Genomic DNA, 27306 nt, shown 5'->3' with positions numbered 1-27306 from the left:
GACACAGAATCTGAAACAGGCTCCAGGCTCTGAGCTGTCAGCACAGAGCCCGATGCGGGGCTCGAACTCACGGACAGTGAGATCATGACCTGAGCCGAAGTCGGATGCCCAACCGACTGAGCCACCCAGGCGCCCCTCTGGGCATTTTTCTTTTTTTTTTTTTTTTTTTTTTAACGTTTATTTATTTTTGAGACAGAGAGAGACAGAGCATGAACGGGGGAGGGTCAGAGAGAGGGAGACACAGAATCTGAAATAGGCTTCAGGCTCTGAGCTGTCAGCACAGAGCCCGACGCGGGGCTCGAACTCACGGACCGTGAGATCATGACCTGAGCCGAAGTCGGCCACTTAACCGACTGAGCCACCCAGGCGCCCCTGGGCATTTTTCAATATGTTAACTATACAGCTATACCTCAGTGCAGTTCCAGACCACTACAATAAAGTGAATACTGTCATAAAGTGAATCAAATTAATTTTTTTGGTTTCCCAGTATATATAAAAGTTATGTTTACACTATACTGTAGCCTATTACGTGTGCGATAACATTACATCTATAAAAACAACATACCTATCTTAACTAACGCTAAAATAAGCTAACCATCGCCTGAGCTGTCAATGAGTCACAATCACTGATCACAGATCACCACAAGAAATACAATGATAATACACTGCAAGAATTACCAAAATGTGACACAGAGACATAAAGTTAGCAAATGGTGTTGGAAAAATGGAGCCAATAGACTTGCTTGCCACTAACCTTCAATTCATTAAAAAAACAAAAAAACAGGGGCGCCTGGGGGGTTCGGTCGGTTAAGCCTCCAACTTCGGCTCAGGTCATGATCTCAGGTTTGTGGGTTCGAGCCCTGCATCGGGCTCTGTGCTGACAGCTCAGAGCCTGGACCCTGCTTTAGATTCTGTGTCTCCCTCTCTCTCTCTGCTCCTCTCACGCTCTATCTCTCAAAAATAAATAAACATTTAAAAACAAAAAAACAAAAAAACAAAACAGAAAAAAAAGATATCTGCAAAGTACAACATGAAGCACAATTAAAGGCGGTATGCCTGTACCTTAATTTTTAACAGTTAAATCACTTATTTTTGCAAAGAAAAAAACAATTTTGTTAGCTTTTTACCTACTTGATTCTATTCAGTTCCATGTTCCAACAACTACACAGTAGTCCCCCTCCCCACTGTCTGTGGGGGATATATTCCAAGATCCTTAGCAGATGCCTCAAACTGAATTCTAGTAGTGAACCCTAGATATGCTATGTTTTTTCCTATACATACACACCTAGGAAAAAGTTCAATTTATTAATTAGACACAGTAAGAGATTAACAATAATAGCTAATAATAAAATACAACTATAACAATATGCTGTAATAAAAGTTATGTGAACATGGTCTCTCTCTTAAAATATCTTATTGTACTGTACTCACTTTACTTCTTGTGATGATAGGAGATGATAAAATTCCCATGTGATGAGATGAAGTGAGAAGAATGACAAGGCATTGTGAGTGTGACATAGCATTACACTGCTAACAGTACATACTTTGACAATATGTCAGAAAGCAGATCATCTGCTTCCAAACTCTGATTGACCAGATAACTGAATCCATGGAAACTGAAACTACTGGATAAGGTGGGGGACTACTGTAAACACAATTTTATTTCTAGATGAGTCTTGGGAAGGTTTAACTACATGTATTTGAGCTTTTGTAGAACCACACTCTATCTTACTTTATCCAACTGAAAGGATTTACTAGGAAATACCTTAATGCATTCATATATTTTAACAAACTATGTGCTGACAGCCATGCCCCTGATTTAGTCATTGCCCTGAGGATTCATCTTAATCAGCCTTTGTTACTCAAAGTATTTCTCAATTTTCTCGATTTTACTAGCTGAAATAGTTCTAACTCAACACTACAAGTCCCAGAAATTTTGGATTCTCTATTTTTCTCTTCCTTCCCGTTTGCAAATAGGCCAAATCTGTTTTAAATTCATCTTTCTTGTAATCAAATGCAGCTGATAACCAAGGCACTCTAGTAACATTCTGTTTTATAATCTTGTTACCTAAAATAATAAAAAAATTTAGTATTAAAATTGTAACTCTTCACAGGAAACAGATACAAATGTTTTGTCACTGCATAACATGGATTATTATTTTTCCAGCTTCCAAAAAATTTTCTTGCTGCTAGCCCCTAAACTAGTTCTGTAGATGACCCACTGCCTTTACCTTATTTGAGAAAAAATATATAAATGTGCCTTCGACTCTTTATGGGCAAGAAGCAATTTGAGAAGGCATTTCAGTCCCTAAGGATGGCATGTTCTCCAAAGCCATCTTCATATATGGTTCAGCAGGATAACAGAAAAGGAAGGACCTCTAGAGGGTGGACTCAAGGACCACACAGAATAATGAAGCTACTCCCAAGGTAAACAACTAGGGCCTAATCAAGAAACATCTCTACACCAGAGTAAGAAGACCTCATATTTATCTTGTAGGATTTCAAAACTGCTATGAACCAGTGGCTGATGTACGTCTCTCACTCTTCCTCTTTCTGAGGAAAGAAAAGTTAACATAGCATAGCAGCTCTACAATTACTTTGCCAAGAAAGGTCTGCTTGCAAGGTAAACTCTGCTGGAACCTGGGAACTTGGATTTCAGGAGGGTTATCACCATTCTCTCATGTTAGTTTACTGTACCTGACCTGTTTGTATAAACAATGTGGTTCATGCTCATTGCTTTCCTTCTGGGAATCTAGTTTGGGTATGTGGTAGGAAAAGGTATGGCGACCAGCTAACAGTAAAAACTGTGCAGGCGAGCCTGGGTGGCTCAGTCGGTTAAGTGTCCAACTTCAGCCCAGGTCACAATCTCACAGTCCGTGAGTTCAAGCCCTGCATCAGGCTCTGCTCTGACAGTGCAGAGCCTGCTTGGGATTCTCTCTCTCACTCTCTCTATGCCCCTCCCCTACTCGCACTCTATCTCAAAATAAATTAAAACACACACACACACACACACACACACACACACACACACATACAAATTCTGTGCAGAGCCATTAATGAGCTTCCCTGGTAGACAAAACTTTACAAATGTCACAATTTGATGCTTGAAGGAGTTAGCACATCTTGTGTAACTCCATTAGGAAAGGAATCAGGGAAGCTTATGCCTAGATCTTACAGATTTTAGCCCACAGACCTTTTCCCTTTGCTGATTTTGTTTTGTACTGTTCACTGTAATAAATCACAGCTGTAAATATTCTGAGGCTGCAAGTCCTTCTAGCTCATCACCAAATGGGGGTGGCCTTGGAGACCCCTGACACAGAGCACAAAATTTATCTTTTTAATTCATGGGTCTCTGGACTAGAATGAATCATTGCTGGCCCTGAACAAGACCTTGGGCCTCAAGACTGATGCCATGACCGGGTAAGACTGAGTGTCTTCCTGGGTCAGAGAGGTAGTGAGAGTATTTTGTCTGACGGAGAAAAGCAAATATTTATGACTAAAAGGACATAATGTGGTAGACTGTTATTATTATTCCCACTTATTTTGTCCTTTCTTATAGAAAGATTATTCATCTCTGCCCACTACCATGTGACTTGCAATGCATCCCTGTAGTCAGAGTATACTTCTCCATCTCATTGTCTGGATTAATTATGTGACTTATGTGACTTGCTTGGGTCAACAGAATGTGACTACAAGTAACGGTGTGCCAGTTCAACAGAAACTTTAAGAGACACCGAATGATTCTGCCTGTTCTCCCGTTCTTTTCCTCTGCCATAAGAAAACCATATCCCAAATAGGGGCTGTTCCTTCAAGATACATGAAGCTAAACCAGCCAACCTGCAGCCACAACACGTAACATTAGTCAGAAATAAGTGTCTTTTGTAAGCCAGTGAGATTTAGGGCTTGTTCTACAACAAAACCTATGAAAGCTGACTGCCAACACCATACAATTAATCTCAAAATAGGCATAAACATTTAAAACATTAATATAAAATATACTACCTAATGTATAAAAAAACATTTTTATAGTAGCATGAAAACAAATTTATCTAACTTACGTTTTGGAGCTCTTTCAGGCATTGGAGTATCACGAATCTTCTCTTCTTTGGCAGATTCCTTATTTTCTGAAGACTTCAGCTTTCTTCTCTGGCGCAGTTCTACAGTTGGTCCTTAAAATATTTAAGAAGTTATTGCAACATGTGTATCAAGCTGTTCTAATCTGTAATCCAAACGAATTCACTTTTATTATAATAGGGCAATGAGTCACATAGAGATCTTTTAGTATCAAAGATAACTTTTTTCCACAATTATTTTAGCACTTCTTGAAAAACAATCTTTCATACAAAAAAAAAATTTAGGTTCTGTCTGCCATCTGTGCTTTCAGAGTCCTAGTGATAAATCAACAAGCTCTTCTCCTGAGATAATGTTATTTTCAAAATATCCCAAAATAAGTAAACTCCTTTCTAGAATGACTGGGGAACAAGGTATTATTTAATACATTAGCATAATATTCTAGTTACCTGAGAATATCACATTCATCATTCAAGGATTAACTATTTTTTAAAATTTGAATATAATAAAATACATTGATCATAAAATTATACTTCATTTTTAAAATAATCCTGCAAGCTCTGCAGAATTTCACAGTGCTGTGGTATTGTCATTGTAATGGATTGTTTTATAGATTTAGGTATTAGAAATAGGCTGAACCTATAAATATCCCTGTATGTGGGAAGTTGTCAGAAAATTTCCCAATATTAGACTACCCCTTCTATGTCTGACAAAAAATGTAAAGCAGAAAGTACCTCCAAACTAGTGAACTAAATTCCGAATGAAACAAGAATTTACTATATTCGACCTAACTACGTTTCCTTCCTAGAATTATCTTATAGAGTCGACTATGACTGTCGTGTAGGTGCAGACTGTCCTCCCAACCTTATAAGATGGTTCAAGAATTTATTTCCTTCTTAACGGAGCAGAGGAGAGTTTTCTTTTCTCTTAGGAATGACTTTAGGCTATGCAATGTGAGCCTAAAAAGACAAGTCACAAAAGGAAAATGAATCAGCTACTGTTGATCAGATGAAGGGCTCTACCTTTACAGTGGAGGGGCACCAGGTTGGCTCAGTCGGAGGAGCACGTGACTCCTGATCTTGGGGTCATGAGTTTGAACACCATGTGGGGTGCAGATATTACTTAAATAAATAAAACTTTTAAAAATTCCTTTAAAAAGATCCTCTAGCTTTACTGCGGAAAATGAAAAAACAAATACACATTTTCTTAATTTATTTTTTTCTAAATGTCTATACCCAAATGGTGCTTGAACTCATGCCCCTGAGAAACAGAGCTGCATGCTCTTCCAACTGAGTCAGCCAGGTGCCCCTATTGGTTTCTGCTCAGATCATGATGTTCATGGTTCATGCTGACAGCACGGAGCCTGCTTGGGATTCTCCCTCTCCCCCTCTCTCTCAAAATAAATTAAATAAACTAAAAAAAGAATTTGTTTTCCCCTGCTCTGTGATAAAAGAAAAGTTAAAAGCACCCAACAAAGGGCACCTGGGTGGCTCAGTCGGTTAAGCTCTCCCCCACTTGTGCTGTCTCTGTCTCAAAAACATTAGGAACACCTGGGTGGCTCAGTCAAGCATAAAACTTTTTTCTTTTTAAATTCTTAAAACATTTATTCACTTTTGAGAGACAGAGACACAGTGTGAGCAGGGGAGGGGCAGAGACAGAGGGAGACACAGAATCCGAAGCAGGCTCCAGGCTCTGAGCTGTCAGCACAGAGCCCGACGTGGGGCTCAAACCCACAAATCGTGAGATCATGACCTGAGCCGAAGTCAGGCGCTTAACTGAGTGAGCCACCCAGGTGCCCCAAGCATAGAACTCTTGATCTCAGCTCAGGCCATGATCTCATGAACCATGAGCTCTGCGGTCACGGCACAGAGCCTGCTTAAGATTCTTTCTTTCCCTCTCTCTCTCTCTGCCCTTACATGCACTCTCTCTCAAAATAAACAAATACATATTTTTTTTAAGTCAAACTAAATGAAAATGATAACATAAAGGGGCACTTAAGTTGGTTAAGTACCCAACTCAGGCTCAGATTACAATCTCACAGTTAGGGAGTTTGAGCCCTGCATCCAGCGTTGTGCTGACAGTGCAACGCAGAGCCTGCCTCGGGTTCTCTCTTGCTCCCTCTCTCTCGGCCCCTCCCCCATGGTTCGTGCACACACTCTCTCTCTCAAAATAAATAAATAAACTTAAAAAATAAAACAAAAATGACAACATAGCCACAAAAATAACCCAGTATTTCAGTCTCTGGTCCAGCGACCTTCACATGAGATAGTGAGCAGAGCTACAAATAGGCCAGCAAATGTCCATCCAAACTATTCCACATGAAGTGTTAATACTGCTGTATTCAAAGTTGTCACTTGTTTGTTCTAACATTTCTTTCAGGAAGCCTTAAGTATGAACAACCTGAGGCTCTACTGCATCAAGAAAGACATTTTTCATAAGATGAGATTCTCAAAATCATGTACTTGGAGTAACAGTGGGACAATGAAAAGGATCCAAGTGAATGTGAATGATAACAAAAAAGGGATCTAGGGAAGATATGGATACAAGTAAAATACACCATGTAGACTAATTTTAAGATAATATGTATTTTGAAAAAATTTAGAGGGCCAAATAAACGTAAGGCACACAAAATAATGCCTAGCACACAGACATGTTTGCTATAAATATTATCATTACTAGCATTATTTTAATAAATAAGAATATAATTATTCATTGCTGACTATTATATCCCAGCACCTAACATAGTAGGCACCCAAATGTTTACAGAATTGAAAAATTTGTTGAATGAAATTATATTTTAAGAAAACTTCAATCCATTAATTGTTCCATTTAACATGTATTTGCTTATCTGTAATTCTACAATGAAAAATCATTTTTCCTTTTTTATCCCATGAGTAAATTTTACAGAATAGTGTGGTATTGATTTAATTAAGTGTAACTATAATATCCTAAAGCAATTTCTCATTTTGCATGATGCAAACTATTAAAGACTTTTAGTATTGCAGTACTTTTTTCCTGCTTTAGATTAAGCATGAAAGGGCTCATGGAAACATACAAGCTAGCTTATCAACCTACTCCACAGATTTGCAAGTAGTCAGAAAAGGAAAAAAAAAAATCAAGAAATGTTTTAAACTACTGCAACCAAAAATAAAACCAAGGCAACAAATGGAATTACTTATCCCTTATCAACTACAAACAGCACTGGTTTTGAAGTTGTATATTAGGAAGAGTGTGTTAAATTTAGATCAGCTTTAACACTCTGAAAACTCAAAAAAGAGGAGGCAGATAATGAAGTCAGTGTGAGCATAGACAGAGACAAGGCAGAAAGCCAAAGAGCAATAAACAATTTTTTAAATATCACTTTCCACCGAATTCTTGAAATTCCCTCCTTGCACTCTTGGTTCAATAAAGGTTTAAATCTAAATGAGATCACATTCACAACCGCACTCAAGGAAGTAAAAAGGCATGTTTCCCACCAGGATGCAAAATCTAACCGCTCAGTCAAGCGACACCATCAAATAGATCTGTTCCCCACACTAGCACGGGTATTATGAAGTTGTTATGCCATGAATGCTTCCTGTGATATCTATCACTAGCTGATCAATTCCTCCAACTCCCCAATTATCTCTCATACTTATCATTTTAAATATCACTGAAGAGCTTAATTTTCTTAACATTGGCCCTGTGGGGGCATGGAAAGCTTTCTCCGGCCCACCCACTTCCACCCTCAAAGCACTCGTGGCTTCCTAATCCTCCCAAAATACTTACACCCTTCAGCCTTTACCACCTCCCCCTAACCTGTAAGTGACCAGGCCTTCTTCAGTTTCCCCTCCCCAACCCCCGCCTCTTTCTACACCCTAGGCGTGCGGCTCCTCTCGCCCTGTGACTTCATATTTATCAGCGTCCACAGACCTCTGAAGAGGGCACTCAGAATGAGGGGCATTTGGTTAAACACTCTCACTTTCAAATATGCACTCAGTGCCCAAGCCTCCATCTTCTAAACCAAACTATGCTCCCCACCCCATTAATTATCTACTAGTGGCCTCCCCTCTCAAGCACTCCTCCCACCCCCAGCTTTTTCTCTACCAGCCCGATTCCCAACTTTAAGCTCCACCTTTGCTTCCCACTGAGGCGGACAAAACTTCAGGCCACTCACTTCGCTCCCAAATGTCCCCGCGCCGCCGCCACCCCGCTTCTTCCCGCCCCCCACCCCGCGCGGCCGCGGCCACTGACCGCCCGCAGCCCAGGCCTCTGGGCCCCTCGCGCCCCCGCCCCTCCTTCCCGCGACCACGAGCGACAGTTGGCGCGCTGGACCCCGAGGCCGTCACCTTCTTCCTCCGCCATCGTCTCCGCGGAGGTCCGGGCGCCCCTCAGGCTCCCGCGCGGCCCGGAGTCGCCGGTCCTCAGCGTCGCCGAGCCCCTCGGCAGCCCCAGGACAGCTCCCGGCCGCCGCGCCCCCACTTCCTGACCCGCCCCCCTCCGGTGTCGCCGCCAACCGCGTCTCCCCGGGCTGCCCGGGAACCAGAGAGCCGGGAGCGAAGGGCAGCCGGAGCGTTTTGCGGGCGTGCCTGGGCCTGCGCGGGCAGGAAGGGGAGTCGCCGCGGGTGGCACCGCCCACAGCCCTCGCTCCGGGCCCGCTCCAGCAGTTTGCCGAAGCCCCTCCCTTCGCCCGCCCCTTCCGAAAGGTGGGAGCGCAGGGGGCTGGCCGAGGCTTTTGTCTTCCGACTCAGTCGGAGAATAGCGTCGGCCACATCTTCCAGATCCGAACCCCGTCCGCGCCCCATTTTACAGAGAGGAAGCTGAGGCCCCCGAGATGGACTGGAGGCCATCTGGAAGCCAGGGCTCCGAACTCCTCTCGGTACCTGCGCGCCGGGTGATTTCAGGCAGCGGTAAAACGCTCTGGATGGCGCTTCGGTGTAGTAGGCCACGTGCTCATTACAAGAAAGCTTGTGCTTGGAACTTTGTTTTTAACTCCCCAAACTGGTTGGACAAATGCATTTGCGTTTCAAGATATTTAAAGAAACAGTAATACGATGGTCAGTGGGGGGAGCGGATACATTCAGATATTCCACAGCAGCCGAACATAGTTTTAACTTGTTACGCTGTTTATATCTTTGCTTGTATTACGGCTGGCATTCTCCAACAAATGCCAGGAACTTTCCCCCAACAATACCCAGAAGTAGATTTAGATGAGAAAATGCTCATTTTAGAGCGAGAGAAAGAAGCACAAGAACTCACTGAAGTCATGGGGTAATTACGAACATCCCATTTATAGCAGGCATGAAGATTCGCCTAAGAGCGCCTTTGTCAAGTTAGGATATTTGGAGAGAAGCTATCGTTTTTCAGTGCTGTGCAAAAACGGTTCCAAGAACTCTTTTTATGGCTTTGGTTGCCTATACATAAGTTTTGCCCTTAAACAACACTGGACCAGGAGTTAGAAACGCGGTGGAGGTTGCCAGTGGACCAGAAAAGACCCAGATCAAAGGACAGAACAAAATGTATGGTCCTTGAAAACCTGAAGCTATGGCAGGGCCCATGCCATGGACAGCAGATACCAGAGCGCTCTCCTTATTAGATGAGCTTCATTGCAAGAGTTCCATCTCATGGAAAAACAGTTTTTCTGAGAGTCTTGAGGTGATGATGACCATTCTTCCTATAGTTCCTTCATAATCATCTCAAGGTGACTGATGGGCTTAATTACAAATGTGCCTGCTCTAAACAGTAGTGGATAGAAAGGAAAAACAGCTTCTTAAAATGAAATGAAAATATGAAAGAACAAAGATCATTATTCAATCTTTAGATAGATAACCAGTGGAATCATGATTGTGTTTGTTTCCTAGTAGAAACATTGTTCTTCCCTTGAACCCTAAAACCTCCACATAAGGATAATGAGAATGGAGCATTCTATTTCCCCTCCATCTCTCATTTTGCTTTGAGAGAAATGGGCCATTTTGTATTCAAAATATATACATAATCTGAAAAGATAGAACCCAAACTGCTCAAGATATTGCCTTGCAGTAGGCATTATATCTGAGTTTTCAGAAGGCCAATCCATTATTCTCTAATACCAGCTGCTTCCAGATGGCAATGGGCATGGGTATGGATGCATGGTCCAAAGATCACTTCGAGTTCAAGCCCCGCATCAGCCTGCTTAGGATTCTCTCTCTCTCTCTCTCTCTCTCTCTCTCTCTCTGTCTCTCCCCCGTGCCACCTCCTCTGTCTCTCTGCCCCTCCCCTGCTCATGAGCACACTCTCTCCCTCTTTTTCAAAATAAATGAACTTAAAAAAAAAAAAAGCCCCCAAGAACTTAGCTACTTGAAATCAGATACAGGCAAAGTCTATTTCATCAACATTCTTCTGTCAAATGCTTCATCTTATTATTAGGAACAGAACAGAAATAGAAAATCCTTGTGTAAGTTCAGCTTTTCCTCTCCTAAAGATACGGAATTTTGGGGCGCCTGGGTGGCGCAGTCGGTTAAGCGTCCGACTTCAGCCAGGTCACGATCTCACGGTCCGTGAGTTCGAGCCCCGCGTCGGGCTCTGGGCTGATGGCTCGGAGCCTGGAGCCTGTTTCCGATTCTGTGTCTCCCTCTCTCTCTGTCCCTCCCCCGTTCATGCTCTGTCTCTCTCTGTCCCAAAAATAAAAAAATAAACGTTGAAAAAAAAAAAAAAAGATACAGAATTTTGTTTTTATTATATAATAAAGTCTCAACTGCACATTGGTTAACAACATGTTTATATTATTCTCAAACACCATCTCCTTTGTGACCTCTTAACCAAATGGGATCAATTCATTTTTGAAACAGGTAGCACCCTGACCACAGTTATATTCTGGCTTGTATTTTGGTCATGTTTGATCCCCATACTTTCAACTCTTTGAAAACACTTTGTAGACAAATATTTTGGGAATTGACTTAAAAGTTGTTGATAATAGCAAGTATTAGCTGTGGGTGTGACTTAGAAGACCAACATAAATTGTGTATTCTACACTATCCATGAGAACTATCTTTTGATTTGAAGCTGTTTTGTTCACTAGTTCTGATTGTGATTTTGGATTAGTGTGAAATTTTACCCCCTGTACCTCTTCATTAAAAGGGAGTCAGGGTTGAGGTGCCTGTGTGGCTCAGTTGGTTAAGCATCTGACTTTGGTTCAGGTCATGATCTCGCAGTTCATGAGTTCAAGCCCCGCATCGGGCTCTGTGCTGACAGCTCAGAGCCTGGAGCCTGCTTCGGATTCTGTGTCTCCCTCTTTCTGTGCTGCTCCCTTGTTTGTGCCCTGTCTCTGTCTCTGTCTCTCTCTCTCTGTCTCTCAAAAATAAACATTAAAAAAAGTTTTTTTAAAAGGAAAGGGAATCAGGGTTACACTCTCAGTTGCTCCTCAGTTGTTTCTCACAGAGGCCTCACTTATTCCTCATTGTTTGAAGCTGTGCTTCCATGCCTCCTGAATACATTTTCTCTTTTGTCACTCATTGTAAGGATTTGCTGTCTTCCTCTTCCACTGATCAGGAGGGCTACAATCATGCAAACCAACAGAGTCAAACTGTGAACGCTATAGTCCTCCCAAGGGAGATACATTAAACAATCTATATTACATTTAAATATTTTTTGTGGCACCTGGGTGGCTCAGGTTCAGCATCCGACTTTCAATTTCAGCACAGTTCATGATCTCAGGGTTGTGGGATTGAGCCCTGTGTCGAGTCCTGTGTTGAGCCCTACATCAGGCCCTGTGCTGACCACGGAACCTGCTCGGGATTCTCTCTTTCCCTCTGCCCCTCTCCCACACTCATGTGCATACTCTTGCTCTCCCGAAAATAAAATAAGTAAATAAATACATATTTTCAAAATTTTATTTATTTTGAGAGAGAGAGAGAGAGAGAGAGAGAGGGAGTAAGTAGGGGAGGGGCAGAGAGAGAATCCCAAGCAAGCATTGCACTGTCAGCGCAGAACCCTATGTGGAGCTCCAACTCACAAACCATGGGATCATGGCCTGAGCTGGAACCAACAGCTGGCTGCCTAACTGAGCCTCCCAGGTGTTCCAAAGTAAGTAAATATTTTTTAACTAGATATCTTAGGACATTTTCTAAACTTCAGTTTTTTCTAGTGTTAAAACTCCTCTAGAAAGAGGTTTTTAACCAAATTGGTCATATGAAAGAATACTCATAAAGCAAAACATTATTGGCATTTAGTGGTCTATTACTGAAGATTTCTCCAGCAAACTTCTGTTTTAGTAGACACAGTTTGCTGACTTTGTACCAAGATCCATTCCTCTTTTCTTTCAGATAGTATGCTCTCTAAATATTTGTGAAATTGAATTGAATTATATATTAAAGGCGCCAGATAAAATGCAGAACACTTTTGTATAACTATGTCTCATGTATTATTTGGGCCATATTTAATAAAAATTATCTATTTATTTGAAATTCCCATTTAATTATCTGATTTTTTTTTATTCAGTTTGACTTGGTGTTTTGTTTGTTTCCACTAATTCCAGTAGCCCTATTTACATGGATTGAGCCGGCCCCATTTGAAGCCATCTAGCATTGACTGCTTTCAGGCCTCTGGGAACGTGTAATTAACAGATTAAATTCTTTCTTATGATAGAGGGAAGGCAGTTAGATAGCAGGTGGACTCTGAGTACCTCAATTGAACTAATTCAGAAAAAAAAAAAAAAAAAAAATCTGTCATTTCTAAAGTCCCAGCACATGAAGTTGCTCTGCTGTTTTGCCATCCTGGCTCAGGCCAGACCTGGATGGGCCTAGTCCAGTCCTGGAGCTACCACTGAACTACTTCTCAAACAGCCAGTGCAGATGATTTACCAGGCATCTCAAGACCTGCTCTGCTGGGCACTAATCACACTTCCAAATTATACGTATCTTAAATCGAAAAGAGCACAATGATTTTGTGGGGGAAACTGTTTCTCTTCAAAATTATGACTCAGTTGGGGCACCCGAGTGGCTCAGTCAGTTAAGCAGCCGACTCTTGGTTTCGGCTCGGGTCATGGGCTCCCGGATTCATGGGTTCGAGCCCCGCATCGGGCTCTGCGCTACCAGTGCGGAGCCTGCTTGGGATTCTCTCTCTCTCCCTCTCTCTCTGCCCCTCCCCCACTCTTACTGTCTCTGTCTCTCTGAAAATAAATGAATAAACTTTAAAAAAAATTTTAAAAAACAACAAAATTATGACTTAGCAACATAACAATTCATGTGTAATAGAGAAATTGCCAAAACATTTATTTATTTTTTTAATTTGTTAAATGTTTGCTTATTTTGGAGTGAGAGAGACAGAGACAGAGCATGAGTGGGGGAGGGGCAAAGAGAGAGGGAGACCTAGAATCCGAAGTAGGCTCCAGGCTCTGAGCTGTCAGCACAGAGCCCGATGCGATGCGGGGCTCATTGAACTCACCAGAACCGTGAGATCATGAACTGAGCCGAAGTCGGACGCTTAACCAACTGAGCCACCGAGGTGACCCTATATTTTTAAGTACCGTGAAGAAATCAATTATGACATGATTTAAATACAAATATATTTTTAAAATCCTATTGGAATCCTGAATAAACACTCTGGCTGAGAATAGGACTCTGAAGATCCAGTAGCACTATATGTCCAGTAGATGGCAGACGCAGCCGAAAACGTCATGTTTAGATAAATTTTAAACAAAACTCACTTTGGATGTGTACTTTGGATGTGTACAATGTGCAAAGTGACTCTCTGAATTTGTACTTCAAAATAAAAAGCATACCATTAATAACTGCATTAATACTGACGTCTAAACATTTTTAATGATGCTAAAGAAAAACAATTTTTAGGGGCGCCTGGGTGGCGCAGTCGGTTAAGCGTCCGACTTCAGCCAGGTCACGATCTCGCGGTCCGTGAGTTCGAGCCCCGCATCAGGCTCTGGGCTGATGGCTCGGAGCCTGGAGCCTGTTTCCGATTCTGTGTCTCCCTCTCTCTCTGCCCCTCCCCCTCCCCCGTTCATGCTCTGTCTCTCTCTGTCCCAAAAATAAATAAAAAAACGTTGAAAAAAAATTTAAAAAAAAAAAAAGAAAAACAATTTTTACTGTTTTGCAACATTTTATTTTTTTAATGTTTACTTATTTTTGAGAGAGAGAGAGAGAGAGAGTGTGTGTGTGTGTGTGTGTGTGTGTGAACAGGGGACGGGCAGAGAGAGGGGGGACAGAGGATCCAAAGCAGGCTCCATGCCGACAGCAGAGAGTACTCGAACCCACAAACTGTGGGACCTGAGCCGAAGTCAGATGCTTACCTGACTGAGCCACCAGGTGCCGCTGTTTAGCAACACTTCAATTTATAAAAATTCTTAAAACTGTATAGAATTACTTTTTTTAAAAAAGAATCACATTAGTTTTCCTCTTTAGGAATGAACATAAACTTTTTCATTCAACAGTTATTGTGTACATATTTCAAAACTGGCTAGTCACTAACGATACACTGGGAAGATACACACTGCCTCGATGAAAGTTACAATTTAGGCAGTTGATCTCAGTGAATCAGAAAAGACCTCCCTGAGAAAAATATTTCTGAGTAGCAGTTAGTGAAAAGAGGAATAACAGAGGGGGGAAAAAAGGTATTTCAGACAAAACCCACAAAAAGCTAGAAAAAACAACAAAATGTAGCACACGAGGGGAAGAGTGCCCTGAAAAAAAAAAGGCTCAAGAAGTAGCAGGAGGCATCCCATACAATACCATGCAGTCATACATGTGTCGATTTTTTCCAATAGCAAATGGGAACATTTAATCAAAAGATTTTAACGGGGCACCTGGATGGCTCGGTTGGTTTTTTCTTGGTTAAAGACTCTGGGTTTTGGCTCAGGTCATGGTCTCATGGTTTGTGAGTTCGAGCCCCGTGTTGGGCTCCACACTGTCAGTGTGGAGCCTGCTTGGAATTTTCTCTTTCCCTCTGTCTCTGCTGCTCCCCTGCTCATGCTCTCTCTCTCTCTCTCTCTCTCTCTCTCTCTCTCTCTTAAAATAAATAAATAAACTTAAAAAATTATTTATTAAAGATTTTAGGAATATATAATCATTGTGTGTTATCACACACATACAAAAAATAAAGATGCCAGGAGGAACCTGTTGGAGGTGACGGATGTTTGTGACATCAGTTGTGGTGAGTGTGTACTTAATTCCAAACTCATCCAAGTTGTGTACATTAAATATGTACAGCTCTTGTATCTCAATCATACCTCGATAAGTGCTTTTCTAAGGAACATGTAATCAGATCTGTATTTATTTATTTTTAATGTTGATTTTTGAGAGATAGAGCATGAGAGGGGGAGGGGCAGAGATAAAGGGACACACAGAATGTGAAGCAGGCTCCAGGCTCTGAGCTGTCAGCACAGAGCCCGATGCGGGGCTCGAACTCACAAAGAGAGATCATGACCTGAGCTGAAGTTGAACACTTAACTGAGCCATGCAGGTGCCCCAGATCTGTGTTAATTTAAAAGGTGTTTTGTTTTTTTTTTTTTAAACATTCTGCCAAGAGAGGAAAGCAGAATTTGATGCAAGGACTCCAGTATTGAGGCAAAAACACGTGAAAGAGGAAGTTAAAGAATGACTTTTTTTTTTTTTAACGTTTATTTATTTTTGAGACAGAGAGAGACAGAGCATGAACGGGGGAGGGTCAGAGAAAGAGGGAAACACAGAATCTGAAACAGGCTCCAGGCTCTGAGCAGTCAGCACAGAGCCCGACGCGGGGCTCGAACTCACGGACTGCTAGATCATGACCTGAGCCGAATCGGCCGCTTAACCAACTGACCACCCAGGCGCCCCAAGAAGGACTTTCTTAACTTTAACATTTGGTGGTACAATGCATGGCTTCCTGAAGTAAAAAGAATACAAGGAGTATAACCAGAATGCAAGAGTACAAGCAGGTTTTTGGTCATAGATAAGTTCTATTTTAAGCATGTTGAATTTGAATTGCCAGGGGAGATGTCCAAATGGAAATGTCCATTATAGTGTTGAGTATAGAAGTCTGTGGCACACCTGTGTGTGTGTGGAAGAAAATGAGTTTGCTCAGAGAATGAATGGATGGAAAAGGTAGCTGAGGAAGGAACCATGAAAAACACCTCCAGGTAGGGAAGGATGAATCACAAGGGAGGCCAGAAGCAGAGCAAGCCAAGAATTTCACATTGATTTTCTTTTTTTCCCCCTACTGTTGTCCCTGAGGGGGTGCACCGTTCCTGGAAGTACTGCAGTAGCAAGTCGATGGGTGGAGTGGACGGAGCAAGCTCTTATTCCATCTCCCACTCCAAAACCCCATTTAATATATGGTCCTCCGATATAGGACATGCCAGATATTAAACTGATGAAAACAGATACTACATTCGATCTTAGCCAAAAGGCCGAGAAGCAATTCATATTTTTTAAAGATTATTTAAGTAGTCTCCTCCACACCCAACGTGGTGCTCAAACTCACAACTCTGAAATCAAGAGTTGCGTGCTCCACTGACTGAGCCGGCCAGGAACTCCTACATTGATGTTTTTTGTTTTTTTGGTTTTTTTTTATTTTTTTTTAACGTTTATTTATGTTTGAGACAGAGAGAGAGACAGAGCATGAACAGGGGAGGGTCAGAGAGAGGGAGACACAGAATCTGAAACAGGCTCCAGGCTCTGAGCTGTCAGCACAGAGCCCGACGCGGGGCTCGAACTCACGGACCGCGAGATCATGACCTGAGCCAAAGTCGGCTGCTCAACCGACTGAGCCACCCAGGCGCCCCGATGTTTTTTAATTTTTAAAAATTTTTTTGTTTTTTAGTTAAAAAAATTTTTTTAGTGTTTATTTTTGAGACAGAGAGAGACAGAGCATGAACAGGGGAGGGTCAGAGAGAGGGAGTCACAGAATCTGAAACAGGCTCCAGGCTCTGAGCTGTCAGCACAGAGCCCGACGTGGGGCTCAAACTCACGGACTGTGAGATCATGACCTGAGCCAAAGTCAGACGCTTAACCGGCTGAGCCACCCAGGCGCCCCTGTTTTTTATTTTAGAGAGGGGAGGACATGTGAGGAGGGGAGGGAGGGCAGAAAGGAGAGAGAGAGAGAGAGAGAGAGAGAGAAATCTCAAGCAAGTTCCATGCTCAGCAAGGAGCCCAATGCAGGGCTCAGTCCCAACCCTGGGATCATGACCTGCGCTGACATCAAGAGTTGGACACTCAACCGACTGAGCCACTCAGACGCCACTACATTGATTTTTTTTTTTAATGTGTTCTTTGTGGTGTTTAATTCTTTTTTTTTTTTTTTAATGCTTATTTATTTTTGAGTAAGAGAAAGCATGAATGGGGAAAGGGCAGGGAGAGAGGGAGAGAGAATCCCAAGCAGGCTCTGCACTGCCAGCACAGAGCTGGATGCGGGGCTCGAACTCACAAACCGCGAGATCATGACCTGAGCCAAAACCAAGAGTAGGACACTTACCTGACTGAGCCACCCAGGTGCCCCTTAATTCTTTTTATTTTTTATGTTTGTTTATTTATTTTTTTATTAAAAAAAATTTTTTTTAACATTTTATTTATTTTTGAGACAGGGAGGGACAGAGCATGAACGGGGGAGGGTCAGAGAGAGAGGGAGACACAGAATCTGAAACAGGCTCCAGGCTCTGAGCTGTCAGCACAGAGCCTGACGCGGGGCTTGAACTCAAGGACCGCGAGATCATGACCTGAGCCGAAGTCGGCCGCTTAACCGACTGAGCCACCCAGGTGCCCCAATGTTTGTTTATTTTTGAGAGAGAGAGTGTGTGTGAGCAGGACAGGGGCAGAGAAAGAAGGGGTAAAGTATCCAAAGTGGGCTCCGTTCGGACAGTAGTGAGTCCCATGTGGGGTTCAAACTCACAAACTGTGAGATCATGATCTGAGCCACAGTCAGGTGCTCAACTAACTAAGCCTCCCAGGTGCCTGGGTATTTAATTCTACTATCATACAGGTTTCAGTTATAAAACACTAGCTCAAACTCAAGTGTGCAACCAGCAGCTTTGTTACCATTTACATTCACTTTTAGAACAGCAACAATAGGCAGCTACGAATTCAGCTGCTGAATTAATGCATTGCTGGCAATAAAATAAAAAGGCAGACCAAAGGGGGTAAAAAGGTGGACCAAAGGAACATTACGAAGCCCTACTTTGTGACACTGTAAACAATGAACTGTGTTTGTGCAGTGCTAGGAAAAAGCCAAAGTGGATAAAGGAGCAACTATGAGAGTAGTAACCCTATCAACCAGTCTCCAAATCTCACTTAATTTTTCAGATCCCTTCCTTTACTTTCTGTGCAACCATGAAGTTTTTTTACTTGACCTATGCTTCAATTTCCTAGTCTATTAATAATAGTTGTACCTACTATAATAGGTTATTGTGAAGATTCATTTAACCACTATAATGCTTATTATCATTAACAAAATGTGTTCTCAGTGATTGTTTTGTTGTAGTTTATGGTATACTCTTCCAATATAATGAGTCCTAGCTTGGTTTTTGGCTCTAAATATCCCTCCACATTCCACATAATGGAATTGTGCTGAACCACATTGAAATAAAGACAAAAGTGAGGTCTAAGCTTGGGCAAGTCAAGTAGTTTGCTTCTGAACCTTTTTTCCTTAGGTTCACGCCTTGGGATCTTGGCTTTCACGAATTCGCTCAAGACAAAGGAAGCAGTAAAAATGAAAAAAACCAGTTTTCTCCCTATGGCACCCATTTAGTGGTCTTACTTGCGAATTTCATCCCGGTGGCCTTCTGGTCTTGAGTGTAGATCATCTCCTGCCTAGTCTGTTTCCTTGTATTAGCACATAGACTATAACATGAATAGATCATCGATTAGATCCAACCTTGAACCAAAGACATCCATAAACAGATGTCTTCAGTTCAGTTCCAGTCTTCTACTCTTTTCATCAAGAACAGCACCTGCTACAGTGGCTCAATTTAAAAAAAATATTTAATGTTTATTTTTGAGAGAGAGACAAAGTGCGAGTGGGGAAGGGGCAGAGTGAGAGAGGGAGCAGGCCGGAGCAGGCCTGGAGTTCCTAATTGTTGAAGCTGGCTAAAGGGTACAAAGTGTTCATCATTCTACTTTTGCAGGTTACCCACCCCTTCCGACCACTGCTGGGGAAAGCAGGGAAAGGAAGAGAAATTGTGTAATCAACTATGATCCTAAAAGATGAACCTTTAAGGTATTTTATATATTCTGGTCCTCTTTGCCCTCATCTTGTCTTCCTTCCCTTACTCAGTTCGACATCCTATTTTTCTTTTCTGCCATGCGAACGGCAGCTACACGTGGGACAATTTCAAGGAGGTAAACAGACAAATAAGTTCAGCACAGGCAACTTTGTTTTTGAAGGCAGGGAATAGACTGGGCAATGTCAAATGCCTGCCAGAGATCATGAACATGGGTCAGAATCTCAGCTTGTCTAGAGAACTCTACCACCTCCTTACAGATGATGTCAGACACACCCAAGGTGAAGTACAAACCTGAAAACAACAGCTCCATTTTTGTAAATGATATTGGCAAGGACTGGGACTTTCCCACGTGAACTAAACTTCATTCGGTGAATGCTTAATAAGGGCTAATTGAGTGAATAGAAATGTGCTAAACAGAGGGAAACAGAGGCATACTTCCTGTCCACAAGGTTATAACCTAAATTCAGAACTGATACACTTGAGCTCTGTAACAAGATTATATATGTCAAGTGATACTGACAATATATACAGCTCTGAAGTAGCACCACTCAGGAAAGACTTGAAGAATGGATAGAATTTGGTTTGAAGGGGTGCCCTGGTGGCTCAATTAAGAGTCTCCAATTTCGGCCCAGGTCATGATCTCACGATTCTTATGAGATGGAGCCCCGAGATGGGCTCTGCGCCGATAGCAAGGATCCTGCCTGAGATTCTCTCTTCCCCTCCCCTGCTCTCACGTGTGCACACACATGCTCTCAAAATAAACGTTAAAAAAATTTTTTTAACGTTTATTTTTGAAGGAGAGAGAGAGAAAGTGAGAGTGAGTGGGGGAGGGGCAGAGAGCGAGAGGGAGACACAGAATCCGGAGCGGGCTCCAGGCTCTAAGTGGTCAGCACAGTGCATGACACAGGGCTTGAACTCACTAACTGTGAGATCATGACACCTGAGCCAAAGTCGGAGGCTTAACCTCCTGAGCCATCCAGGTGCCCCTAAGCATTTTTTTTTTAAGTTTATTTATTTAGAGAGAGAGAGTGCGAGCAAATCCTTATAGCAAACTTAGGGAAAAACCTTACCACCTCAGGAAAAGATGGCTTACCCACACCCTTTCCATGACCCTAACCGTTTCAGTAATAAAAAAGAACACACACTTTGAGATTAGACAGGCATGTTTTATTATCAAATGTAACAATTCTATGAAAACTCTCAGTAGTATTGTAGTTAAGTATTACTATCTTTAAGGCTTTCAGAGCTTTGGGCAGACAGCATCTTAAGGCATCAAGTATAAACAACTCTTTTTCTGATCCTAAGTGCCAGTTGTCACCAGTTTTCACACAAAAAGTTTTTTTGTTTTTTCTTTTTTCCTACTGCAGTTAAAGGGCCACTGCTGGTCAAGTGAAGAGGGAAGGTTTGGCTCTCCATTCAAGGTGTTAATCAAAGTAATGCAAAGTAAATAAAAAATAGCAGCCACATAAATCTGCATGGCATTGCATCCAAGCCAAGGACAATAGGAGGAACTTAAAGACACATGTGCACTTACTTAATCAAATCCTGTTTTCCTCTTTGGAGTTCCATGAGGCAGCAGTACTAGCTAGCTAGTGTCTAATATTGCACTTTTGTAGCATACACACAGCTAAACACATAGTGCTAAACGCTGACAGCATCAGTAACTGCTCTAACCGCTTCAGTGTTTACCTCTCAGTCCAGCATGCTGACTCTAATCCTATGCTTTTAAAAGTTTTAATTATTTGACAGGTAAGGCATTAGAGAGAAAGGTTTAAGGCTATATCTTAATATATACAAGCATTCACTTCAGTTAGTATATTGCTTTCTAGAATACACTGTTCAAATATTCTCATTTTGCGATATTAAAAACTATGGAATAGCTCTTATTAAAGTCCAAACCATCAGTAATGGGAAAAGTACAATATAAAATAATACATTTGAAGCCACAATGTTCAGTTACAGTTTAAACTAGAAATTACTAGCTACACATAGCTGCTTCATTTTTGGTTTTGCATTTTGGCCCCTAGTTCATTATTTACAACTGGTACCTGCTGAGAAAAAAGATGCAACTTTTAAGCCATGTATGTTTTGCAGTGGGTGTACAGTATCTTCTGATTTATCCCCAAGGTGTTTTAAAAATCATTTTCATTCGTTTTTAACTGTAAGACACCATGATGGCCAAGATAGTGGGAGAATAGTTTTATTCCTTAAGTTTGTGACTCAAGTATTCCAAGATCTTATTCTTGAATTACTTAGTAAGAGGGCACACTCGTGCAGAAGATAGGGAGATGGAGATAGAAAAATGGAAACACACAAATGAAGCTTCCACAACAGAGTTCCTGATGGAGACGGTAGACACTAGTATTTTTTGTCCAAGACTTAAAACTTAGGAAACACCTATGATGCCACGTTAGCTGGAAGTATTAGAGTCACTCAATTTCCAATTCACATTTTAAATGCCTATTTGCAATCAGCAAGGAGCCAGGCATGCTGCTTGCTAGAAGGATTTGGCTTCATTGGCTCAATTTTTTTCCTCTACCAAAAGATAGGGCACAGGCCCACGGTCCAATCACGTTTGCTGAAAATACTGCAGCCTGAGTGTAGACAAACTTCCCCTGAAGTTGCTAGAAGTGGACATATCTGACGGTTTCGGGATCACCATACATCTTTCAAACACTGAAAAAAACAACACAAGACAATAAAAGGAAATATTACAGTCTCTAAATTGTCAATTATTGGCAGCTATAATAAAACGATTTCGAATTACAAAAGGCCCCCCCCAAAAAAAAGCCTTAAGGGAGTCCACAATTTTATTTTACACATAGTTGGGATTCCTTTTTTTTCTTTTTTTTACATTTTTATTTATTTTTGAGACAGAGAGAGACAGAGCATGAACGGGGGAGGGTCAGAGAGAGGGAGACACAGAATCCAAAGCAGGCTCCAGGCTCCGAGCTGTCAGCACAGAGCCTGACGCAGGGCTCGAACTCACGGACCGCGAGATCATGACCTGAGTCGAAGTTGGTCGCTTAACCGACTGAGCCACCCAGGCGCCCTTTTTTTTTTTTCCTTTTTTCTTTTTAATGTTTTATTTATTTTTGAGACAGAGACAGAGCATGAGCAGAGGAGGAGCAGAGAGAAAGGGAGACACAGAATCCGAAGCTGTTATTTTACACATAGTTGGGATTTCTACAGCAAGTTCTCAAGGAGCAGTGTTGGCAGATGAAATTTATGTGGTAACTGGCATTCCCACAGCTCCCTCCCTTGTGTTACCATGTGTTGATGATGTGTATGTTTGCACCTCCATACTTTACTCAGCTCCTTTGTGGAGTGACTATTTTACAATGTCTATACATACAGACATTCCTCAGTCTGGGTCCTCAAGTTACAACAGCATTTTTTTGTTTTGTTGTGTTTTTAATTTTTATTTGGAAGAGAGAGAGAGAGAGAGATAGAGCGTGTGTGCACACATGCAAGCTGGGGAGAGGGACACAGGGAGAGAGAGAGAAACCACAAGCAGACTCTATGCTCAGCACAGAGCCTGACATGGGGCTCGATCCCATGACCCTGGGATCACAACCTGAGCTGAAATCAAGAGCTCAACTGACTGAGCCACTCAGGCACCCCATCATAGCAATTCTTCTGATATTAAGAGGCTTGATACCATTATTAAAACCATTAAGACAATTTTTGAAAATTAAAGTCTAGTATAAGTAATTTCAAATATGAAACAAAAATATTTGAGTCAATAAGAAGCAACAAGGCATGACATTACAGGAAACATCAACTCTTTCAGTGAACAGTTGATAGACAACCTTTATGTGCATTCATCTGTACAACCATCCTATAAAGATTACCATGTTATCCCCATCATACAGATGGAGAAACGGAGGCACAGAGCAGTTAAAGTAGTCATCGGCAGGTCCAGAATTTGAACACAAATTGGTTCTGTTATGCTATTTCACTTATACACCACACAAAAACATACATACATACATTTATTGTGTGAGAGAGAGAGATAGGCGGAGAGAGGGGGAGAGAGAGAAAACAAAGCAGGCTGTGCACCATCAGCACAGAGCCTGACGCGGGACTCGAATTCACGAGCTGCAAGATCATGACCTGAGTAAAATCAAGAGTTGGTTGCCCGACTGACCGAGCCACCCAGGTGCCCCACCACACAAAAACTTTAAAGTGAAAACTTTTGGCATTGTGCATGCTTTCACAAGTAGATGAGAAACTGGACCGCAGATAGACATAAAAATGGTTCTTCAGAGTCCAGATCTGTTCATATGGCCAGTTTGAAATCATGGTCAAGGTTAGATTTACTTTAATAATAGACTCTAAAATTGATACAAATTTAGAATCAGGTATTTATAAAACAGGGAAATACTTGTTAGAAATCATTCTTAAAATGTGGTTTACAAAGTGACTGTAATTTAGTACTTAGTGTAAAACACAGGACATGCAAGTTTCCCCTTGGTTACTAAGTACAAATAAAATCTCTATCAATGATCTACCAACACAGTTGTCCAAGATCTACTATATTCTTCTTTTGGCAATAGCATCTGAATTGTCCTTAAATAACTGACTGTCCCATGACCTAATCTTAAGCCCATAATGAAGCAACTTTACAACGGAACCCAACAAGTGACACAGACATGGCCAATCAGAGCCCTGCATGTTCCTGGCCACAGTGCTTTCTGAAATGGACCTAAGCCAGGCCAAATAACCTCAATTCCTGGCCTGCTTCTGGATTTAAGATGGAAGGATGTAAGCCAAGAGTTGCTGGAGGTACCCTACAGAGACAGTTTGGAAAGAGCAAGCCCTTGGATCCAGTCAAGTCAGTCAAACATGGGCCTGTTATCAGTCAATAAATAAAACCTTTCCCATTCCCAGCTCATATTATCATTCTAATAAGAAACCAATGTAGACGCTGAAAATTATACCTTCATATTCTGTGAAAATGTAGAAAAGTCTGAAAAAAATGAAAAGTTTAGCTTTCTCAAGGCTGTTTTTTTTTTTCAGCTTATTTTGAGAGAGAAAAGCAAGAAAGAGCGCACGTGCATATGGAAGGGGCAGACAGAGAATCCCAAGCAGGCTCTACACCCTCAGTGTGGAGCCTGATATGGGTCTCGAAGTCCCTGAGCTGAAGTCAGATGCTTGACTGAGCGACCCACTCACCTCTGAAGCCTGCCCTTTTTTTTTTTTTTTTTTTAGTGTTTATTCACTTTTAAGACACAGAACATGAGCAGGGGAGGGGCAGAGAGAGAGGGGGACACAGAATCCGAAGCAGGCTCTAGGCCCTGAGCTGTCAGCACAGAACCTGATTCGGAGCTCGAACTAACAAACCGTGACATCATGACCTGAGTGGAAGTCGGACGCTCAGCTGACTGAGCCACCCAGGTGCCCCTTGCTTTTTAATCCCAGTAGTATCCAATGGAACTTTAGTGTTTAGTAATCAAACTTTAGACTTCAAGCTGTTAACAAAAGACAAACCCCACAAAACCTTCAACTCCCCCTCAAAAAAACAAAAACCCCCAAAACAAACAAAAAACAACCAATGTTTCCTATTTTCCCTTAGCTGCAGAAAAAAGTAAAAGTACAAAGAAACTATTATGCAAAGACAATTTTGAAGTTACAACTGCAAATATTCACAAATCTCTTTCCTTTCCAGTAAGATCTGTGTTAAAAAATGTTTTATTTTGTACACGGACATTGAAAGTACCATGTACAAAGAAATCATTTAAGAAAACTGGATTTCACCAACTGGGGTTACGTCTTATGGAATGAAGCTAAACCCCTTAAAAACCCTGCAATTCTGATTAGTTGTAATATTTTATTTCCTTGTAGTAATTTTGACATCTCTTTTCTAAAAAAACTGTCATTTGTGAGATTTCTTTGTTAGGACAAAGAAATAGTTTCTTTTTCCTTATATAATAGGTAAGATAAAACCCATAACTCAGATTCTTTAATCAAAGAAAAATGTTTTGATAGAATTTTTGTCACTTAAATCACTAATTGGCATTTAGGTAGCTGTTGCTGCCCACTATTATAAATACTAGCTGAAAGAGAAAGAAAGTAAAATCTTGTTTCATTTTAAAATCTCATTTACCCAAGAAACATCTTGAATATTTTGGCCAGAAACTAAAATATTAGTCACTATATTGGTCCAAGCAAATAATTATATAATACAAAAGACATATCATTTTTTAAAAATTTAAATCGCAGTTAACATATAGTGTAATAATAATTTCAGAAATAGAATTTAGTGATTCATTAGTTACATACGACACCCAGTGCTCATCCCATCTCAAATCCTCCTTAATGCCCATCACCCATTTAGTCCATCCCCCACCTCCCACCCCGCCAGCAACTCTCAGTTTGTTCTCTATATTTGAGTCTTTTATGGTTTATCTCCCTGTTTTTATATTATTTTTGCTTCCTTTCCTTTATGTTCATCTGTTTGTATCTTAAATTCATCATAGGAGTGAAATCATGTTTGTCGTTCTCTGACTTATTTTACTTAGCATAATACACTCTAGTTCCATCTGTGTTGTTGCAAATGGCCAGATTTCATTCTTTTTGATCACCGAGTAATATTCCAGTACACACACACACACACACACACACACACACACACACACACACACACACACACACAGCCCATCTTTTTTATCCATTCGTCAGTCGATGGACATTTGAGCTCTTTCCATAATTTGGCTATTGTTGATAGTGCAAGACAGGTAATTTTCGAACTACAAAGTAATCTAAACTATATACTTAAGAGGCCAGGTATAAAAGATACTCTCCAAATGAAAGCTGCATGGTTTTTGATTGTTGGGTATTCTTTTGTTTTTTCTTAAAACCTAGCTGTTGTGAAAATACCAGGCTTAACACATCACAAGAACTTCCAAAAATACCCAGTATAGACAAAAGTTCTCACAAAAAAGCAAAGGAAAATGTTAACACTTCATCTTGGACCTCCCTGCCTCTAGAACTGTGAGAAATTAGAGGTTTGTTATTTATAAAACACCCAGTCCATGGAATTGTGTTACGGCAGCCAGGATGAACTAAGACATTCAGCAAATGATCAAGATTACACCGCCAGTAATGTTATGTAGGTAATAGCATCCCAGATATTATGTGATAGGATGCGCACTTCACCTCCATGGTATTATTCTTTCCCAATACCCATTACCCCAGTATTATTGCCAAAAAACATTTAACAAATTCAAAATCAAGGATAGCCCACAAAATACCTCAAAAGCAGAATACCTCAAAACTGTCAAGGTCATGAAAAATAAGCAAAGACTGAGAAACTAACATGGACTAGAGGATACTAAGGAGACAGGCCAAATAACTGCAACATGGATTCATAGATTGGATCACGGAAGTAGATCATGGAAATGAAAAAGAACATTAATGGAAAAATTGGTGAAATCTGAACAATGTCTGGAGCATAGATAATAGTCATCAACATTGCTTCTGTATTGATTATTATAATCATAGAAATAAAGTAGTTATTTGTCTATATGCATAACTTTATAGTTTGTAAAACTTGCTTACGCTCATTAACCCACCTGATTCTTACCTAGAAAAGTTGAGTCACATATGAAGAAGTGATGTTATGTGCATTTTACAGAATAGGGAAATGTTACCTCTGAAGAACTGTCTCTCCATATGTATGCAAAATATGTTTATAGCTAAGCATTTGTTGACAAATTTATGAGCTCGTCCTGCCCCCCCCCCCCCCCCCAACACTCTAGGAGAGTTACACTTGGAGCTTATGGTGAGGGAGTTGGGGGTACAAACAAGAACTCTGGCCTTTTGAGGAGGCATTTTTTTCCAGACAGCCATCAAACCTCCTTCCCAAGAGGGCATCTTCAACAGCTTGTGAGCAGTCGTTGGGGATCTTTTATGATAAAAAAAAGAGGCATACCTAGAGTAATTCTTGGGTTAGCTGACAAATGTTGGCTATACAAGAAGGCAGAATATTGAAACTTCTTTATCAGACCTTATCATGGGCTTTGGCTACCTTTATCTGACTCCATAACCAGTAATGGCATCATGCTTTCAAT

General features: G+C 41.3%; 2 protein-coding genes and 1 non-coding gene across 13 annotated transcripts in view; all 3 read right to left on the bottom strand.

Moving 5' to 3' along the window:
* DPY19L4 (dpy-19 like 4) overlaps window positions 1-8515 on the bottom strand; it is a 68171-nt gene extending 59656 nt beyond the window's left edge. For 4 of the 6 annotated variants that reach the window (XM_078441815.2, XM_078441816.2, XM_078441818.2 and 1 more), the window contains exons 1-2: window positions 8400-8515; window positions 4059-4169 (exon numbers count right to left, since the gene is read on the bottom strand). In XM_078441815.2, coding sequence (XP_078297941.1) covers window positions 4059-4169; window positions 8400-8415 — 127 coding nt within the window. In that variant the 5' untranslated portion in view covers window positions 8416-8515. Of the gene's footprint in view, window positions 1-4058; window positions 4173-8399 lie in introns of those variants that run through there. The other 2 variants (XM_078441820.2, XM_078441821.2) reach the window with 1 other exon arrangement.
* Window positions 8516-16245: 7730 nt separating this feature from the next.
* On the bottom strand, window positions 16246-16435 carry LOC144615149 (U2 spliceosomal RNA). Its single transcript, XR_013553635.2, has one exon. It is a non-coding gene; the product is annotated as a U2 spliceosomal RNA (small nuclear RNA).
* Window positions 16436-20730: 4295 nt separating this feature from the next.
* The window catches only part of ESRP1 (epithelial splicing regulatory protein 1), a 65115-nt gene continuing 58539 nt past the window's right edge, over window positions 20731-27306 (bottom strand). For all 6 annotated transcript variants that reach the window (XM_078441941.1, XM_078441940.1, XM_078441942.1 and 3 more), the window contains one exon: window positions 20731-21907. Coding sequence is in view for 2 of the 6 variants with exons in the window: in XM_078441942.1 (XP_078298068.1) it covers window positions 21887-21907 (21 nt within the window). In the remaining 4 variants the exon portion in view is untranslated. The remainder of the gene's footprint in view (window positions 21908-27306) is intronic.

This window comes from Panthera onca, chromosome F2 (assembly GCF_046562875.1).
Source record: "Panthera onca isolate mPanOnc1 chromosome F2, mPanOnc1 haplotype 2, whole genome shotgun sequence".
Lineage (NCBI taxonomy): Eukaryota > Metazoa > Chordata > Mammalia > Carnivora > Felidae > Panthera > Panthera onca.
Note: the sequence above shows the minus strand (reverse complement) of the source record. Positions and strands in the feature narration are given on the sequence as shown.